Source organism: Rhinoraja longicauda, chromosome 5 (genome assembly GCF_053455715.1).
Source record: "Rhinoraja longicauda isolate Sanriku21f chromosome 5, sRhiLon1.1, whole genome shotgun sequence".
Lineage (NCBI taxonomy): Eukaryota > Metazoa > Chordata > Chondrichthyes > Rajiformes > Arhynchobatidae > Rhinoraja > Rhinoraja longicauda.
Window position 1 is genome coordinate 88,253,042 of NC_135957.1, and position 20,224 is coordinate 88,273,265.

Below are 20,224 nucleotides of genomic sequence, written 5' to 3' on the forward strand. Positions count from 1 at the left end.
ACTAAACTAAACAGCATGGAAACATGTGACAATAGACGATTGGTGCAGGATGAGGCCATTCGTCTCTTCGAGCTAGCACCGCCATTCACTGTGATCATGGCTGATCATCCAGTCAGTACCCAATGTGAAAATGCACACCTCCAGATTCAGGGACAGTTTCGTCCCGGCTGTTATCAAGCAACTGGACCATCCTACCACAACCAGAGAGCAGTGCTGAACTACCATCTACCTCTATGGTGACCCTCAGACTATCCTTGATCGGACTTTGCTGGCTTTACCTTGCACTAAACGTTATTCCCTTATCATGTATCTATACGCTGTGAATGGCTCGATTGTAATCATGTGTTGTTTTTCCATTGACTGGTTAGCACGCAACAAAAGCTTTTCACTGTACCTCGGTACACGTGGCAATAAACTAAACTGGACACAAAACAGGCCATTTGGCCCAACTCATCCTTGCTGACTAAGTTGGCAAACTCCTCTGGTCTCACTTGCGTGCTTCTGAACCATATCCCTCTGAACCTTCCAGCCGTGTGCTTATCTAAGCATCTATAAAATGGCATCATTCTACCTGACTCAACTCCCCTATCACTTGTCAGGCTTTGCCTCATCCTCTCCTGCTTTTGGAACTCAAATCATGGGTCAGGCAGCATCTATGGAGGGAATGAACAAACAAAAGTTTTGGTCTGGACCCTTTCTCAGACTGAAGAATGGTGCCGACCAGAAAAGGGTCCTCAGGTAGACACACAGTGCTGGAGTAACTCAGCAGGTCAGGCTGCATCTGTGGAGAACATGGATAGGTGACGTTTCACAAAGTGCTGGAGTAACTCAGCAGGTCAGGCTGCATCTGTGGAGAACATGGATAGGTGACGTTTCACAGAGTGCTGGAGTAACTCAGCGGGTCAGGCAGCATCTGTGGAGAGAAAGAATGGGTGACGTTTCGGGTCGAGACTTTTCTGCAGACTGATATCCCTCCACAGGTGCTGCCTGACATGCTGACTTCCCCCAGCACTTTGTGTTTTGCTCTGGGATTTTAACTGTCTACATTGTGAATATTTATGATAGTACTTTATATCAGGTCCTCCAGCAGTTTGTTTCAAAAGTGCTTTATTGTAATACTAGACCAAGTGGACCTGTTGGGCCCAAACCTCTCCTGCATTGGTGAAGCACCATCTCCTCTCCCCCTTCCCTCCCCCTCCCTCCCTCTCTCCCCCCCTCCCTCCCTCTCTCCCCCTCCCCACCCCTCCGCCACTCCCCCCTCTCCTCCCCTCCTCTCCCCCTTCCCCTACCCCCTTCCCCTCCCCCTTATCATCCTTCCCTCACCCCCTCCCTCCCTTCTTCCCTAGGAGATAGATTTAAACCTTAAAATGTGAATAACTTTAAAAATATAACACCGATTTCAATGAAACTTCTTCCATTAGCACCAAAGGGACGACGGTGAATAAGGTGGGCCCAGAATTGGCGTGCTATTGTGCACCGTTTTAGCTGCAGTTCAGGAACAAACAAACAAACAAACGAGAGTTTTAGTATATAGATGTCCCAGATAGAACAATGAAATTCTTACTTGCAGCAGCAGAACAGAATATGTAAACATCGCTGCAGAAGGCACTGGAGGCCAGTTCACTGGATGTTTTCAAGAGAGAGTTAGATTTAGCTCTTAGGGATCAAGGGATATGGGGAAAAAGCAGGAACAGGGAACTGATTTTAGATGATCAGCCATGATCATATTGAATGGCGGTGCTGGCTCGAAGGGCTAGCTTCATCCTGCACCTATTTTCAATGTTTGCATGTTTCTACCATAAACAGTATAATGAACAAGAATCTCTGAATCCAGCACTTGCGGTCTCTTGCGACTCCAGAATCTTGCGTTCTTAGTTTAGGGTAGACACAAAGTGCTGGAGTAACTCAGCGGGTCAGGCAGCATGCCCTCAGCATAGGAGCTCCGCATACTCTCCCCTCTCCTTTACTCTCTCTACACCAACGACTGCACCTCCACAGACTCCTCTGTCAAGCTCCTCAAGTTTGCGGATGACACTACCCTGATTGGACTGATCCAGGATGGGGAGGAATCTGCCTACAGATGGGAAGTGACACAGCTGGCGTCCTGGTGCCATCGCAACAACCTGGAGCTCAATGCCCTCAAGACAGTGGAACTAATTGTAAACTTTCGAAGAGATCCCCCTCCCCTCCCCTCCCCCCACTCACCATCAACAACACCACAGTCACATCTGTGGAGTCATTTAAGTTCCTTGGAACCATCATCTCCAGGGACCTTAAATGGGGGGCCACCATCGACTCCACAGTCAAAAAGGCCCAACAGAGGATGTACTTCCTGCGGCAACTGAGGAAACACAATCTGCCACAGGGAATGATGGTCCAATTCTATGCTGCTATCATTGAGTCCGTCCTCACCTTCTCCATCATGGTCTGGTTTGGCTCAGCCACCAAGCACCACATCCGGAGGCTGCAACGGATCGTTCGCACAGCTGAGAAGGTTGTTGGCTGCAACCTTCCCCCCATTGACGAACTGTACACTGGCCACAAACTCTTTGAAGCACTTCCCCCTGGAAGGCGACTCCGGACTGTCAAAGCAGCCACAGCCAGACATCAAAACAGCTTTTTTCCCACGAGTGATAGTTCTACTCAATAACTAAAGTCTGTAGTCTCTTTTTTGCTCTGGTTTATTTTCACCCACATGTTGTATCCTTATTGTTTTGATGTGTTTATGCTTTATTGTTAATTGTTAACTGTAAGTTTGTGTTGTCATTTGTGAGCGGAGCGCCAAGGCACATTCCTTGTATATGCACATACATGGCCAATAAACTTATTCATTCATTCATGTCTGGAGAAAAGGATTGAGTGACGTTTCGGGTCGAGATCCTTCTTCAGACAGGGTAGTTGTGAGATGGCCTTTGATGACTGGACAAGCTAGATACAGGAAAAATGTTCCCAATGTTGGGGGAGTCCAGAACCAGGGGCCACAGTCTAAGAATAAAGGGGAGGCCATTTAAAACTGAGGTAAGAAGAAACATTTTCACCCAGAGAGTTGTGAATCTATGGAATTCTCTGCCACAGAAAGCAATGGAGGCCAATTCACTGGATGAATTTAAAAGAGAGTTAGATAGAGCTCTAGGGGCTAGTGGAATCAAGGGATATGGGGAGAAGGCAGGCACGGGTTACTGATTGTGGATGGTCAGCCATGATCACAATGAATGGTGGTGCTGGCTAGAAGGGCCGAATGGCCTCCTCCTGCACCTATTTTGTATGTTTCTATCAGAGGGACAGAAGAATAACAACGGGTAGAGAGCAAGCGGCAGAAACTAGCTGTGGTATTTGAGTCATGGGTTCAGCGGTGAAGATTGGCGCCGGGAGGGTGGGGGCAAGAACGAGAGGCAATTTTGAATCCGGGCTGTCAGAGCAAGCAACACCACCTTGTCCATCAATCGCATCAATCAGTTTCAAAATGCCTTTCCTCTTTAATCCTTATCAAGTGTGAATGTTGTAAATAACACCAGTCATTGAAGGTCCTTGCCTTTGTGATTGCTTTTGTGATGGTATTGCCTTTTTTGCAAATCAACCCTCCTGCCCCCAATAGGTGTAAATTGGTTCAATGTAAATCAGCTCTCGGCATGTGAATGGGCGAGCTGCCGGACACAAAAGATGGATGCACTTCAAACGGCGACACTCTACCCCAGTCATCAGCCACCAATCTCCTCAATCACCCATTCCCCACCAGCCTGTCAAATGGCACAAAATAAATGGAAGATCTGCTGATTATAAATTGTGGCCTTGAGTTTCCCCAACAACTAAATTAATTTCACCATGCATCTGAGATAGCCATAGATTTGGACTAGTATTAATCTAAACATGACACAAAACAGACCATTACCTCACCAACTAGAATCTACAATGTGTAGTAAAGAAAACTGCAGATGCTGGTTTAAATCGAAGGTAGACACAAAATGCTGGAGTCACTCAGTGAGTCAGGCAGCATCTCTGGAGAGAAGGAATGGGTGACGTTTAGGGTTTCGACCCATTCCTTCTCTCCAGATATGCTGCCTGACCCACTGAGTTACTCCAGCATTTTGTGTCTACCTATAATCTACAATGTCCTGTCTTTGGTTGCACTGCCGACTTTGGTTTTGCACTGCTGTGGTTACCTGTTATTACGGTTATTAATTTATTGTTCTTTAGATTATTGCACATTTATCTGTGTAATTGCCTCAATGGACCTGTAAAGTTGCTGCAAGTACGAATTTAGTTGTTTTATTGCCAGTATTAATGATAATTAAATGTTGATTTGACTCATGAAATCAATTAATTAAGTAAGTTGAGACTGCAATATTGGCATCTAAGTTTTGTTTTATTATTGTCACACGTACCCAGGTGTTTTAACTTTATGGGTGGTGCAGTGGTAGAGTTGCTGCCTTACAGCGAATGCAGCGCCGGAGACCTGGGTTCCATCCCAACTACGGGCACCGTCTGTACGGAGTTTGTACGTTCCCCTCGTGACCTGCTTGGGTTTTCTCCGAGATCTTTGGTTTCCTCCCACACTCCAAAGACGTGCAGGTTTGTAGGTTAATTGGCTTGGTAAATGTAGAAATTGTTCCTAGTGGGTATAGTATAGTGTTAGTGTGCAGGGATCGCTGGTCGGCGCGGACCCGGTGGGCCGAAAGGGCCTGTTTCCGCGCTGTATCTCTAAACTAAACTAAACTAAAACTGCTTCCAATCAAATTAGATAATACTATACATGAAAACAATCCAGTCAAACTAAAGTACAACAGGTAGAGCAAAGGGGCAGATACAGAGTGCAGAATATAGTTCTCAGCATTGTAGCGCATCAGTTCCACAGACAAAGTCCAATGTCCGCAATGGGGTAGAGGTGAATCGGACAGTACCCTAGCTTATGGAAGGGCCGTTCAGAAGCCTGATAACAGATCTGGGGTGGCCACTGCCCTGGCCACACACTGATTTCACCCCTGCCATCGGGAAGAAGGAATGGAGGGGTGTGGATCACATGTAGGCAGGTAAGCATCGTGTTCACAAACAAGATGGGCCAATGGGCCTGTTCCTGTGGAACAATTAAACTGCGGCTAACACATGAGGAACAAAGGCAGACGCAAAATGCTGGAGTAACTCAGCGGGTCGAGACCCGAAACGCTACCCATTCCTTCTCTCCTGAGATGCTGCCTGATCCGCTGTGTTACTCCAGCATTTTACATCTGTCTTCGATTTAAACCAGCATCTGCAGTTTTCTTTTCCTACACTTGAGGAACAAAGACTGGAGATGCTTCCAACCACGAGCATTGGGCTTTGCTTTTTCACGTTCTGTGTCGCACTGCTACACTTTGATGGCCCGAAGGATGAAAGGAGGCTTGTCCGCGTTTATTGAACCGTCTCAGGCGCGTCGCTGTTAAAGCTGTGTGGTTGGGAGCAGGAAGTGAACAAACACTTCCCAGCAACAAGGGAGTGTCAACAGGCAGCGACTCACCCTGACGCTTCCCGTAAATGGCTCGCAACAACAAATTGAAGAAAGATTGGCACCGGAGAAAGATCGCCTTTTTTCCACTAATCTTTATCTTAACTTTACTCCTGGGCTCTCAAAAATTATTTCCCTACTTTCTTGGACAAGCGATGTAGCCTAGAATATCAGTTAGAACCAGAAAGACATTAACGGCATGGATCCAGGGTGAGCAAGCTAGTTGGATAGAGAATCCACATAGCTTCACAGAGTCACACTGCACGGAAACAGCCCCTTCAACCTAACGCCTCCATGCTGACCAACATGCCTCATCTACACCACTCCCATTTGTCCACGATTACCCATGTCCCTCCAAACCTATCCTATCTGTTTGTGGGCACTGGGCCTGTACTCGCTGGAGTTTAGAAGGATGAGGGCGGACCTCATTGAAACATACAGAATAGTGAAAGGCTTGGATAGAGTGGATGTGGAGAGGATGTTTCCACTAGTGGGAGAGTCTAGGACCAGAGGGCACAGCCTCAGAATTAATGGACGTTTTTTTAGGAAGGAGATGAGGATAAATTTCTTTAGTCAGAGGGTGGTGAATCTGTGGAATTCTTTGCCACAGATGTCAGTGGATATTTTTAAGGCAGAGATAGATAGATTCTTGATTAGTGCAGGTGTCAGAGGTTATGGGGAGCATGTGTAGGAAAGAACTGCAGGTGCTGGTTTACATCGAAGGTCGACACAAAATGCTGGAGTAACTCAGCGGGTCAGGCAGCATCTCTGGAGAGAAGGAATGGGTGACGTTTTCGGTCGAGATCCTTCTTCAGATTGATGTTAGGGGAGGGGGCAGGACAGAGATAGGATGTAGTCGGAGACAATAATAACTGGTGGGAGAACTGGGAAGGGGGAGCGGATGGAGAGAGAGGGATAGCATGGGCTATTTGAAGTTAGAGATGTTAATGTTCATACCACTGGGGTGTAAACCACCCAAGCGAAATATGAGGTGCTGTTCCTCCAATTTGCACTGGGCCTCACTCTGACAATGGAGGAGGCCCAGGTCAGAAAGGTCTGATTGGGAATGGGAGGGGGAGTTGAAGTGCTGAGCCACCGGGAGATCAGGTTGGTTAAGACGGACTGAGCGGAGGTGTTCAGCGAAACGGTCGCCGAGCCTGCGCTTGGTCTCGCCGATGTAGAGAAGTTGACATCTGGAACAGCGGATACAATAGATGAGGTTGGAAGAGGTGCAGGTGAACCTCTGCCTCACCTGGAAAAACTGTCGGGGTCCTTGGATGGAGTTGAGGGGGGAGGTAATGGGACAGGTGTTGCATCTCCTGCAGTTGCAGGGGAAAGTACCTGGGGAGGGGTTGGTTTGTGTGGGAAGGGATGAGTTGACCAGAGAGTTTCGGAGGGAACGGTCTCTGCGGAAAGTAGAAAGGGGTGGAGATGGGAAGATGTGGCCAGTAGTGGGGTACCGTTGGAGGTGGTGAAAATGTTGGAGGATTATATGCTGTATGCAACGGCTGTTGGGGTGGATGGTGAGAACAAGGGGGACTCTATCCTTGTTACAAATCAGGGGAGGGGGAGCAAGAGCGGAGCTGCGGGATATCGAGGAGAACCTAGTGAGAGCCTCATCTATAATGGAAGAGGAGAAGTCCCGTTTCCTAAAGAATGGGGACATCTCCGATGACCTGGTATGGAAAACCTCATCCTGGGCGCAGATGCGGCTTAGACGGAGGAATTGGGAGTAGGGGATAGAGTGTTTACAGGAAACAGGGTGGGAAGAAGTGTAGCCAAGATAGCTGTGGGAGGCAGTAGGTTTGTAGTAGATGTCGGTCACTAGTCTCTCCTGTGATGGAGATGGTGAGATCCAGAAACGGTAGGGAGATGTCGGAGATGGTCCAAGTATATTTAAGAGCAGGATGGAAATTAGTGGTGAAATGTATGAAGTCAGTGAGTTCTGCATGGGTACAAGAGGTAGCACCAATGCAGTCATCAATGTAGCGGGGGTGGAGTTGGGGGATGGGGCCAGTGTATGCCTGGAACGGGAATTGTTTGACGTACCCTACAAAGAGGCAGGCATAGCTAGGGCCCATGCGGGTGCCCATAGCTACGCCTTGGATTTGGAGGAAGTGGGAGGAGTCGACGGAGAAGTTGTTGAGGTAAGAACCAGCTCTGCTAGACGGAGGAGAGTATTGGTAGATGGAAATTGGCTGATTCTGCGGTCGAGGAAGAAACAGAGGGCTTTAACACCCTCCTGGTGGGGGATGGAGGTGTAGAGTGACTGGACATCCATGGTAAAGATGAGGGAGTGGGGACCTGGAAAGCGGAAGTTATTGAGCATGTGAGGTGTCTTGGACATAGGTGGGGAGGGATTAGACCAAGGGGGATAGGATGGAGTCGAGGTAGGTGGAAATTAATTCAGTGGGACATCTATAGGCAGAAACAATGGGTCTGCCAGGACAGTTCTGTTTGTAGATTTAGGGGAGAAGGTAAAATCAGGCCGTGTGTGGCTGGGGAACGATAAGGTTGGAGGCTTTAGAGGGGAAAGAGCCGGAAGTAAAATCAGAAAAGGTGTGTGTTTATGGGGAAAATGCAGAGGAATGGGGTTAGGAGGGAGAGATAGAACAGCCATGATTGATGGGCTGAATGGCCTTATTCTGCTCCTAACACTTCTGACCCTATAACCTATCCATGCTCCTATCCAAATGCTTTCTAAATGTCGTTATAGTACTTGCCTCAACTACCTCCACTGGCAGCCCGTTGCATACACCCACCACCCTCTGTCTGAAAAGGTTGCCCCTCAAGTTCCTATTAAATCTTTCCCCTCTCTCCTGAAACCTATGCCCTCTGGTTCTTGATTCCCCTACCCTGGGTAAAAGACTGTGCATTCACCCGGTCTATTTTTCCAACTGGAATCTTACTCAGAACACAAAGCATGTGCAGTTCCTTGTGTGGACAATACTCCAAATACTCAGTGTTGTGATATTTGCAGAAGCAGCACAGCTTCTGGGCTGAGGTGCAATCCAGTGTTCAGTAGGAAGCTGGAAGTGTTATCAAAACTAGCGGCTGGGAAAGATCGCTGGTATCGTGGGGGATTTTACTACTTGGATAAGGAATGATTTCCTGCTTTCCTGCATTCCTTGAATCAGCCGATACTCCAGGCTACTTCTAATGTGGGAAGCACATTCCACATTTCTTTGCATCTGTTTTCCCCACAAGAGTTGGCTGTGTGAGTGATGGAGCGGTACAGCATGGCAACAGGCCCTTCAGCCCACCTTGTCTGTGCCGAGCAGGTTGACAATCTGGGCTAGTCACACCTGCCTGCATTTGCCCCACGGTTCTCTAATCCTATCCATATATATTTCCATCGGCTTCAGGTGGATGGGCTGCACCTCTGAGAACAAAGGGGGGCACAAAATGCTGGAGTAACTCAGCGGGTCAGGCAGCATCTGTGGAGAACATGGATAGGTGACGTTTCACAGAGTGCTGGAGTAACTCAGCGGGTCAGGCAGCATCTGTGGAGAACATGGATAGGTGACGTTTCACAGAGTGCTGGAGTAACTCAGCGGGTCAGGCAGCATCTCTGGAGAGAAGGAATGGGTGACGTTTTGGATCGAGACCCTTCACCAGAAACGTCACCCATTCCTTCTCTCCAGAGATGCTGCCTGTCCCGCTGAGTTACTCCAGCATTTTGTGTCTATCTTCAGTTTAAACCAGCATCTGCAGTTCCTTCCTACATGAGAACTAAGCGGTCCCAGCGTGGGGGGCCATTGAAGAATTACACAGCACCTAAATCTGTGGAATTCTCTGCCTCAGAAGGCAATGGAGGCCAATTCTCTGAATGCATTCAAGAGAGAGCTAGATAGAGCTCTTAAGGATAGCGGAGTCAGGGGGTATGGGGAGAAGGCAGGAACAGGGTACTGATTGAGAATGATCAGCCATGATCACATTGAATGGCGGTGCGTACAGGCTGGAAGGGCCGAATGGCCTCCTCCTGCACCTATTGTCTATTGTTGTGCTCCTCCTCAGGTTTTACCTGCTTGGGCAGTGAAGAGCAGAGTCACACAACCAGGGAAAGTCCCTCTCCACACTCAGACTGTTCTCTCTGCAATAAGAAGCTTGCATTGGCCGAGTGCCATTCCTGGGATGAGGGAACAGCACCTATGTGCTTGACAAGGCTGAGCCAATTGACCTGTGTTGACTCATTGCATTGTTATGATGTGAGACTGAGCCTTGTGCAAGGTGTGAGCAACTACATTGCACACGGCGCTGGTCTCAGTGGACTGATGATGATAAACTGCATTGCCTTGTCTTTGGGTCAGAGGATTCACCCTCTTTTTAGTTTGGAGATACAGCGTGGAAACCGACCCTTCGGCCCACCGAGTCCGCGCCGGCGATCCCCGCTCTTTAACACCTTCTTACTCAAACCAGGGACAATTTGCACTCATACCAAGCCAATTAATCTACAAACCTGTACGTCTTTGGACTGTGGGAGGAAACCGAAGATCTCGGAGAAAACCCATGCAGGTCACGGGGAGAACGTACAAACTCTACAGACAGCGCCCGTAGTCGGGATGGAACCACGGGTCTCCGGCGCTGCATTCGCTGTAAGGCAGCAACTCTACCGCTGCACCACCGTGCCACACTTTGTTACCATGAAGCTATCAAGTCAGTGTTGTGGAAGCCATGCTGGCCTATGCACATGTACACATTAATGCCCGTTTGTTAGCTACAGGGAGAAGCTGGACAAACCTGCATTGGTGTCTGCGGAATGCCACCATAATACAAGGCAAACAATAAACTACTATACAACTATCCTACACTCCTTGTCCAGGATGCATTCACCCCCCGCGGTGCCCAGCGGTCCCGGATATCCCCCAGGGTGCCCGTGGGCAGCGCGTAGTCCCTCTCCAACACCACCCGGGCGCGGACCTAACCCCGACAAGGGGCAGGCAGCCGGCTCGGGCAGAGCCCTCTTCCGCCTGGCGCCGTGACTCACGGATGGCCAGCTTGGCCAGGCCCAGGAGCAACCCAACCAGGACATCCTCCGCCCCCCCCCCACCCTCTCCTCTACACACAGGGGGTCCAGAGATGAGGGTGGTGGGTGAGAAGTGCAGCCAGAAGGCAAGGAGCAGCCACTTTAGATATTGGAACAGGGGCTGCAACCTCACACACTCCATGTACACGTGGTACACAGACTCACACACTCCATGTACACGTGGTACACAGACTCACACACTCCATGTACACGTGGTACACAGACTCTCACACTCCGTGTACACGTGATACAGACACACACTCCGTGTACACGTGGTACACAGACTCACACACTCCATGTACACGTGGTACACAGACTCACACACTCCATGTACACGTGGTACACAGACTCACACTCCATGTACACGTGGTACACAGACTCACACACTCCATGTAATAATAATAATAATAATGCATTTTATTTATATAGCGCTTTTCATATACTCAAAGACGCTTTACAGAGATTTTGAGAACATAGGGAAATGAATAAATAGATAAATAAGTAAATAAATAAATGAACAGAGAAAGGAGACAGAAGGTGAGGTGACTTTCAGTGGTTGAAGGCAGTACTGAACAGGTGAGACTTCAGCGATGTTTTGAATGTGACTCACACACTCCATGTACACGTGATACACAGACTCACACACTCCATGTACACGTGATACACGCACTCACACACTCCATGTACACGTGATACACGCACTCACACACTCCATGTACACGTGGTACACACACTCACACACTCCAGGTACACGTGGTACACAGACTCACACACTCCATGTACACGTGGTACACAGACTCATACACTCCATGTACATGTGGTACACAGACTCACACACTCCATGTACACGTGGTACACAGACTCCTCGAACCTGCAGAGATGGCAGGCCATGTTGTTCTGCTTTGCTAAAGGTTCCATATTTGGGAAGATGACTTGGATGAAGGGATTAAAAGTAACATTAGCAAATTTGCAGATGACACAAAGCTGGGTGGTAGTGTGAACTGTGAGGAAGATGCTATGAGGTTGCAGGGTGACTTGGACAGGTTGTGTGAGTGGGCGGATGCATGGCAGATGCAGTTTAATGTGGATAAGTGTGAGGTTATCCACTTTGGTGGTAAGAATAGGAAGGCTGAGTATTATCTGAATGGTGTCAAGTTAGGAAAAGGGGACGTATAACGAGATCTGAGTGTCCTAGTGCATCAGTCACTGAAAGGAAGCATGCAGGTACAGCAGGCAGTGAAGAAAGCCAATGGAATGTTGGCCTTCATAACAAGAGGAGTTGAGTATAGGAGCAAAGAGGTCCTTCTGCAGTTGTACAGGGCCCTAGTGAGACCGCACCTGGAGTATTGTGTGCAGTTTTGGTCTCCAAATTTGAGGAAGGATATTCTTGCTATTGAGGGCGTACAGCGTAGGTTTACTAGGTTAATTCCTGCTATGGCGGGACTGTCGTATGTTGAAAGACTGGAGCGACTAGGTTTGTATACACTGGAATTTAGAAGGATGAGAGGGGATCTTATCGAAACATGTAAGATTATTAAGGGGTTGGACACGTTAGAGGCAGGAAACATGTTCCCAATGTTGGGGGAGTCCAGAACCAGGGGCCACAGTCTAAGAATAAGGGGTAGGTCATTTAGAACAGAGATGAAGAAAAACTTTTTCAGCCAGAGAGTTGTAAATCTGTGGAATTCACTGCCTCAGAAGGCAGTGGAGGCCAATTTTCTGAATGCATTCAAGAGAGAGCTAGATAGAGCTCTTAAAGATAGCGGAGTCAGGGGGTATGGGGAGAAGGCAGGAACGGGGTACTGATTGTGAATGATCAGCCATGATCACATTGAATGGTGGTGCTGGCTCGAAGGGCCGAATGGCCTACTCCTGCACCTATTGTCTATAAGATTGGCGTTGTTATAGCAACAAGAGTCAAAATTGTTTAAGATTGTTTCAGTTGCCTGCAGAAGAGATAATTGAAGTGAGCTCGCAAGTAAGTGTTGGTGTTTGCTCCTCCACAGGTGGTGGTCCGTGAGCTATTGGCTCAGTACGTCAGGCAGTACGAGGAAAGCCCCATGGTTGGGTTACTGAAGCACTGGACTGCAACCGCAACTGACAGCCTGAGAACCAGGTAACCTGGTGGACCACAGCACGGGGCACAGTGCATCATGTACAGCACGGGGCACAGTGCATCATGTAGATCGCAGGATACAGTGCATCATGTACAGCACGGGGCACAGTGCATCATGTACAGCACGGGGCACAGTGCATCATGTACAGCACGGGGCACAGTGCATCATGTACAGCACGGGGCACAGTGCATCATGTACAGCACGGGGCACAGTGCATCATGTACAGCACAGGGCACAGTGCATCATGTACAGCACGGGGCACAGTGCATCATGTACAGCACAGGGCACAGTGCATCATGTACAGCACGGGGCACAGTGCATCATGTACAGCACGGGGCACAGTGCATCATGTACAGCACGGGGCACAGTGCATCATGTACAGCACAGGGCACAGTGCATCATGTAGAGCACAGGGCACAGTGCATCATGTACAGCACGGGGCACAGTGCATCTCATGTACAGCACTCTGTCAATTGGGAAGCCAACACCATCAGTACCTCACTGGCCTTTATTATTGGTTTATCATTAGTTTGAGATACAGTGCAGAAACAGGCCCTGCACATTAACACTATCCTACACCCACTAGGGACAATTTAAAAAAATATTTACCAAGCCAATTAAACTACAAACCTGCACGTCTTTGGAGTGTGGGAGGAAACTGAAGATCTCAGCGAAAACCCACGCAGGTCACGGGGAGAACGTACAAACTCCGTACAGACAGCACCCGTAGTGGGGATGGAACCCGGGTCTCTGGCGCTGCATTCGCTGTAAGGCAGCAACTCTACCGCTGCGCCACCTGACAAGACAGGGTGAAAAGTGTTGTTTGAGTGTGATCCAGACAAATCATGTTATCCATGAGTATAATCAGGCCATGCACAAGCACAAGCCACCACAGGTACACAGGATGAAGGCAGCCAGCATTATCAAAGATCCACACCACCCTGGCCACACTCTCATCTCACTGCTACCATCGGGAAACATAGAAAGTAGGTGCTGGAGAAGGCCATTCGGCCCTTCGAGTCAGCACCGCCATTCAATATGATCATGGCTGACCATCCACAATCAGTACCTCGTTCCTGCTTTCTACCCCATATCCCTTGACTCCACTATCCCTAAGAGCTCTATCTCACTCTCTCTTGACTACATCACCTGAAGAAGGTACAGGAGCCTGAAAACTGTAATGCCCAGGTTCAGGAACAGCACTCTTTTTTTCCAGTGCAAAAGTGTGCAGAATACTGTGTTAGAGGGTTAAAGCATTACAGTTACAGATAAAAAGTCCAAGGGCCACAGTGAAGTAGGTTGGAAGATCGGGACTGCACCTCAGCTTATAGAAGGACCATTCAGTAGTCTGATAATAGTCGGGAAGATGCTGTTCCTGAATCTGGTACGTGCTTTCAAGCTTCTGTATCTTCCACCTGACAGGAGAGAGGAGGAGAATGTCTTTACTTTTCTTTTAAACTTTAGAGATATAGCACAGAAACCGGCCCTCTGGCCCACTGAGTCCGTGCCGACCAGTGGTCACTCCACACACTAGCACTATCCTGCACACTAGCGACAATTTACAGTTTACCAAAGCCAATTGTGGCGTCATGGTGGTGCAGCAGTAGAGTTGCTGACTTGCATCACAACACACCTGGTTTCAATCCCGACTACGGGCGCTGTCTGTACGGAGTTTGTACGTTCTCCCTGTGACCGTGAGGGTTTTCTCCAAGATCTTCAGTTTCCTCCCACACTCCAAAGACATACAGGTTTGGAGGTTAATTGGCCTGGTATAAAGTGTAAATTGTCACCAGTGTGTGTCGGATAGTGTACGTGTGCGGGGATCGCTGGTCGGTGCAGACTTAGTGGGCGGAAGGGCCTGTTTCCACGCTGTACCTCTAAACTAAACTAAAACAAGGGAATTGCGCAGCATTAGAGAAATATTTAAGAAATACCCAGTACTTTGTGGACAAAATGGTTGGGGTCACAGCTCGTTCCTTGCTGCTGGGCTCAATGGTGGATCATCCTCCTGTCATCTGCTTCTGCTGTTTAAGGAAAGACACAAAGTACCAGGTGAACTCAGCAATTCTCCAGAGTTGCTGCCTGACCCGCTGAATTACTCCAGCACTTGTGCCTTTTTGTGTAAACCAGTATGCAGGTTGTTGTGCCCCAATATATTTTTTAAACTTGAGTGATGTTTTTGTAATATTGCAAATGCTCAACGTTTTAAAGTCCAGATTTGAACTTTGTACTGTCATGACAAAAAGCTCTGGAACTGCCTCTGTTTTTTGAGGTGAAGGGTAGATTCTATTCTGGATGAGCAAAAACACTTCCCAAAACTGCATCATTTCCAGTAAGGTAGACACAAAATGCTGGAATAACTCAGCCGGTCAGGCAGCATCTCTGGAAAGAAGGAATGGGTGACGTTTCGAACAAAGTTCCGCCCCCTCCCCGACATCAGTCTGAAGAAGGGTCTCGACCTGAAACGTCACCCATTCCACTGACCCTTGCCCGCTGAGTTACTCCAGCATTTTGTGTCTACCTTCAATTTAAACCAGCATCTGCAGTTTTCTTCCTACCAATTCCAGTAAAGTGTTTGAACTTAGTTTCGTGGTATTCATTTCTTTTCTTGTCAGGAACTTTTCAAATGTATATTTACTAGAAGACAAGCCTGTGGAAATCACGCTTGTGTCCATAACCAGAAACATGTGCACTGACAGGAGCTGGGAAGAAGGACCGCAATATTCGTGCTTCCAGGAACCAGCACCACAAAAGATCAAAGGAGGAGAATTATCTTTGAAGCCTTTAGTGATACTTAGCACCTGGGAAGGAGCTCATTTTCCAATTCAATCTTATAGAAGTCATAGAGTGATACAGTGTGGAAACAGGCCCTTTGCCCAAGTTGCCCACATTGACCAACATGTCCCATCTACACTAGTCCCACCTGTCCAATTCCCACCAAACCTGTCCTATCCATGTACCTGTCTAACTGTTTCCTAAGAGTTGGGATAGTCCCTTCCTCAACTACCTCTGGCCGCTCGTTCCATACACCCACCACCCTCTGTGTGTGGGTGTTGGAGAGGTTCCAGAGGAGGTTTACAAGATTGATCCCAGGAATGAGTGGGTTAACATATGATGAGCGAGAGTTTGTCGGCACTGGGCATGTACTCGCTGGAGTTTAGAAGGATGAGGGGGGACCTCATTGAAACTTACCGAATACTGAAAGGCCTGGATAGAGTGGATGTGGAGTGCATATGATAGAATGATGGTGACTTAATGGGCCAAATGGCCTAATTCAGCTCCTATAACTTATGAACATGAACATACAGCACTGAAGCAGTCCCTTTGGCCCACCTTGCCCATGCCAAATGGCCTAATTCTACTTCAATAACTAAAAATAATTTTTGGTACTGTATTCCCTAAGTGTAGAGTCATAGAGCAAAAAATACAGCCAAAGGCAGACACAAAATGCTGGAGTAACTCAGCGGGTCAGGCAGCATCTCGGGAGAGAAGGATTGGGTGACGTTAAACCCAGCTAAACCCATTCTTCTGGTCTTTTCCTGTTGCCCTGCTTTACTTAGTTACAACTGGTTAGCACGCAACAACAGCTTTTCACTGTACGTTGGTACATGTGACAATAAACTGAACTGAACTGAATTAAATGTTTCCTCTTCTGCAATTAGTTACAGTTAAATCTGCTTCCAGTGTCCATCCCGGCAGCTCATTGTGGATCATAGCATAGAGATTAATTCCCAGGATGGCGGGACTGTCGTACATTGAAAGAATGGCGCGACTAGGCTTGTATACACTGGAATTTAGAATGATGAGAGGGGATCTTATTGAAACATATAAGATTATTAAGGGATTGGACACCCTAGAGGCAGGAAACATGTTCCCGATGTTGGGGGAGTCCAGAACCAGGGGCCACAGTTTAAGAATAAGGGGTAGGCCATTTAGAACGGAGATGAGGAAAAACTTTTTCACTCAGAGAGTTGTGAATCTGTGGAATTCTCTGCCTCAGAAGGCAGTGGAGGCCAATTCTCTGGATGCTTTCAAGAGAGAGTTAGATAGAGCTCTTAAAGATAGCGGAGTCAAGGGGTATGGGGAGAAGGCAGGAACGGGGTACTGATTGTGGATGATCAGCCATGATCACATTGAATGGTGGTGCTGGCACGAAGGGCCGAATGGCCTCCTCCTGCACCTATTGTCTATTGTCTATTATAACCCATACGAAAGAAAAGTACACATTGTATCATCTTGATTTTACACCAGTCAAACCAATCTCCTTACATCAGTGAAATAATCGTACACCCACAGGAGTTTCCACTTTGAAGGGTGGAGGACACAAGGTGCTAGATCTCTCACCAACAACTGGGCCACAGACAGCAGCACTCCCACATGCACAGCACAGAGCTGCTGCTGCCTGCAGCACAGAGGAGTGCTATGGCCTAATGCCTACCACTGCTTAGAAAATAGTGCAGGAGTAGGTCATTCGGCCCTTCGAGCCAGCACCACCATTCAATATGGCTGATCATCCACAATCAGTACCCTATTCTGGCTTTTTTTTTTACCATATCCCTTGATTCCGTTAGCCCTAGGAGCTAAATCCAACTCTCTCTTGAAAACAACCAGTGAATTGGCCTCCACTGCCTTCTGTGGCATAGAATTCCACTGATTCACAACTCTCTGGGTGAAAAAGGTTTTCCTCATCTCACTCTGAAATGCCCTACCCCTTATGCTTAAACTGTGGCCCCTGGTTCTGGACCCAAACAGTCTTTCCAGGTGAGGCAGAGGTTCACCTGCACCTCCTCCAACCTTTCTATTGTATCTGCTGCTCTAGATGTCAACTACATCGGCGAGACCAAGCGCAGGCTCGGCGATCGTTTCGCTGAACACCTCCGCTCAGTCTGTCTCAACCAACCTGATCTCCCGGTGGCTCAGCACTTCAACTCCCCCTCCCACTCCCAATCTGACCTTTCTGTCCTGGGCCTCCTCCATTGTCAGAGTGAGGCCCAGAGCAAATTGGAGGAACAGCACCTCATATTTCGCTTGGGCAGTTTACACCCCAGCGGTATGAACATTGACTTCTCTAACTTCAGATAGTCCCCGCTTCCCCTCTCTATCCCCTCCCCCTTCCCAGTTCTCCCACCAGTCTTCCTGTCTCCGACTACATCCTGTCTTTGTCCCGTCCCCTTCCCCTGACATCAGTCTGAAGAAGGGTCTCGACCCGAAACGTCACCCATTCCTTCTCTCCAGAGATGCTGCCTGACCCGCTGAGTTACTCCAGTATTTTGTGTCTTCCTTCGATTTAAACCAGCGTCTGCATTTTCTTTCCCTATTCAATCATGGCTGATCTATCTCTCCCTCCAAACCCCATTCTCCTGCCTTCTCCCCATAACCCCTGACACAGGTCTGTAAACAAGGCACTGAGAAGATCATATAATAAACAAAACACTGAAAGAAGTTCAATAAATAAAAATAAAAAATAAAATAAAAACAAAAATAAAATCAAATAAAGCCCAAAGTCTCCAGAGCTATCCAGGAAGTTCGTAGTTAAGAGTTTAGTTGGAGTTCTCAGTATCCAATAGCCTGATTATTGTTGGGAAGAAGCTCTTCCTGAACCTGGTTGTTTCAGTTTTCAGGCTCCTCTGTATCTTCTTCCTGGGGGGGCTGTCTTGTGCTGCACTGATCAATGTTATAGTCTATGTTATAGTCAGGGAAACAGGCCCTTGGGGCAAGTTGGGATAACGTGCCATGTCAATCAAGATGCCCCATCTACACTAGTCTCATCTACCCGCGTTTGGCCCATATGCCTCTTATCTTTCCTGTCCATGTATCTGTCCAAATGCGTCAAACAGGCCCAAACTCTAAATATATTCAAAACTAGGCTTGAACCTTCATATTCTGCAGTCAATGACTAGCAGTTTGATTCTTGCTACTCTATATATCTTACTTTTGGTCTATTCTTATTACTTTTTATATTTTATTACTTTTAATCTAATTTTATTACTGTATCGTTCGCTCGTGTGTCGGACAACGTTAGCTCGCTGTTGGCTTCTGTCGTCGTCCACCATGTTGACAGAGTTGGTCGCCCGACGCGTCACAGAGTGCATCGTGTCGTCTATTCCGGGGGATGGCCACGAGGGGGCTCCTGTCATCATCCCCTATCACTCTATTAATCTTACTTATAACTATTATTTATTTATCTTAATACTCATATTATTTGTATTTTCCTACCTTTTCTCCTTGTTCTGTATTTGAATTGCCATTGCTGTATGAAATGTGCTTCATAAATAAACTTGCCTTGCCTTGCCTTGCCTTTTAAATGTTGTCATAGTCCCAGCCTCAACTACCTCCTCTGGCAGATCATTCCATACACCCACCACCCTCTGTGTGAAAACAAATAGTCCCTCAGGCTCCTATGATCCTTCTGACCTCACTTTAAACTTAAGTGCCCTGGTTCTTTATTCCCCTACACTGGTAAAAGACTTGGCTTGGGCAGCTCACAGCCCAGTGGGATGAATATTGATTTCTCAAACTTCAGGTAGCCCAGGCATTCCCTCTCTCTCCATCCCTCCCCCACCCAAGTCGTACCAGCTTCTCGTTCTCACCCAACAAACAGCTAACAATGGCCTGTTTCCTTTATCGTCGTTACTTTTATGCATATCTTTCATTCATTGTTCTTTATCTCTCCACATCACCGTCTATATCTCTCGTTTCCCTTATCCCTAACTAGTCTGAAGAAGGGTCTCGACCAGAAGCCACACCCATTCCTTCTCCCCAGAGATGCTGCCTGTCCCGCTGAGTTATTCCAGCATTTTGTGTCTACCTCTGGTAAAAGACGGGGCATTTACCCTATCTATTCCCCTTAAGATCTAATAACACGCCTCAATAAGATCACCCCTGATCCTCCTGCGCCCCAAGTAATAAAGTCCGACAGCCCAACCTCTCCCTGTAGCTCAGGCCTTCACGTCATTGCAACATCCTTATAAATCGTCTCTGCACAATTTCCATTCTAACAAGATCTTTCCTGGAGCAGGAGGACCACAAGTGAACACAATACTCCAGATGTGGCCTCACTAACATTTTGTACATAACATCCCATCTTCTGTTCTCAGTACCCTGACTAATGAAGGCCAATGCATCAAAAGCATTCTTCACCATCCAATCTACATGTAATGCCACTTTCAAGGAACTATGTCACTGCACTCTTAGATCCCTCTGCTCTATAGCATTCCCCGCGGCTCTGCCATTCACTGTGTAGGTCCTGCCCTGGTTTATCCATTCCTCAGCCCATCTACCCAACCGATCATGATCACAAGTGATTGGAGAAGAATTCACTCATTCGGCCCATCAAGTCCACTCCACCATTCAATCATGGCTGATCTATCTTTCCCTCCTAACCCCATTCTCCTGCCTTCTCCCCATAACCCCTGACACCCGTACTAATCAACAATCTATCTAGCTCTGCCTTAAACATATCCTGCTGTAATTTTTGATAATTATCTTCACTATCTATGATAACACCCACTTTGGTATCATGTGCAAACTGACTAATCATGCCAATAGACAATAGGTGCAGGAGGAGGCCATTCGGCCCTTCGAGCCAGCACCGCCATTCAA

The 20,224-nt window shown here is 47.7% G+C and overlaps 1 protein-coding gene across 2 annotated transcripts in view; it reads left to right on the forward strand.

The window, feature by feature from the left end:
- Nucleotides 1-20,224, forward strand: part of acoxl (acyl-CoA oxidase-like) — a 323,411-nt gene that overhangs the window by 239,162 nt on the left and 64,025 nt on the right. For both annotated transcript variants that reach the window (XM_078400283.1, XM_078400282.1), the window contains one exon: nucleotides 12,512-12,621. In XM_078400283.1, coding sequence (XP_078256409.1) covers nucleotides 12,512-12,621 — 110 coding nt within the window. The remainder of the gene's footprint in view (nucleotides 1-12,511; nucleotides 12,622-20,224) is intronic.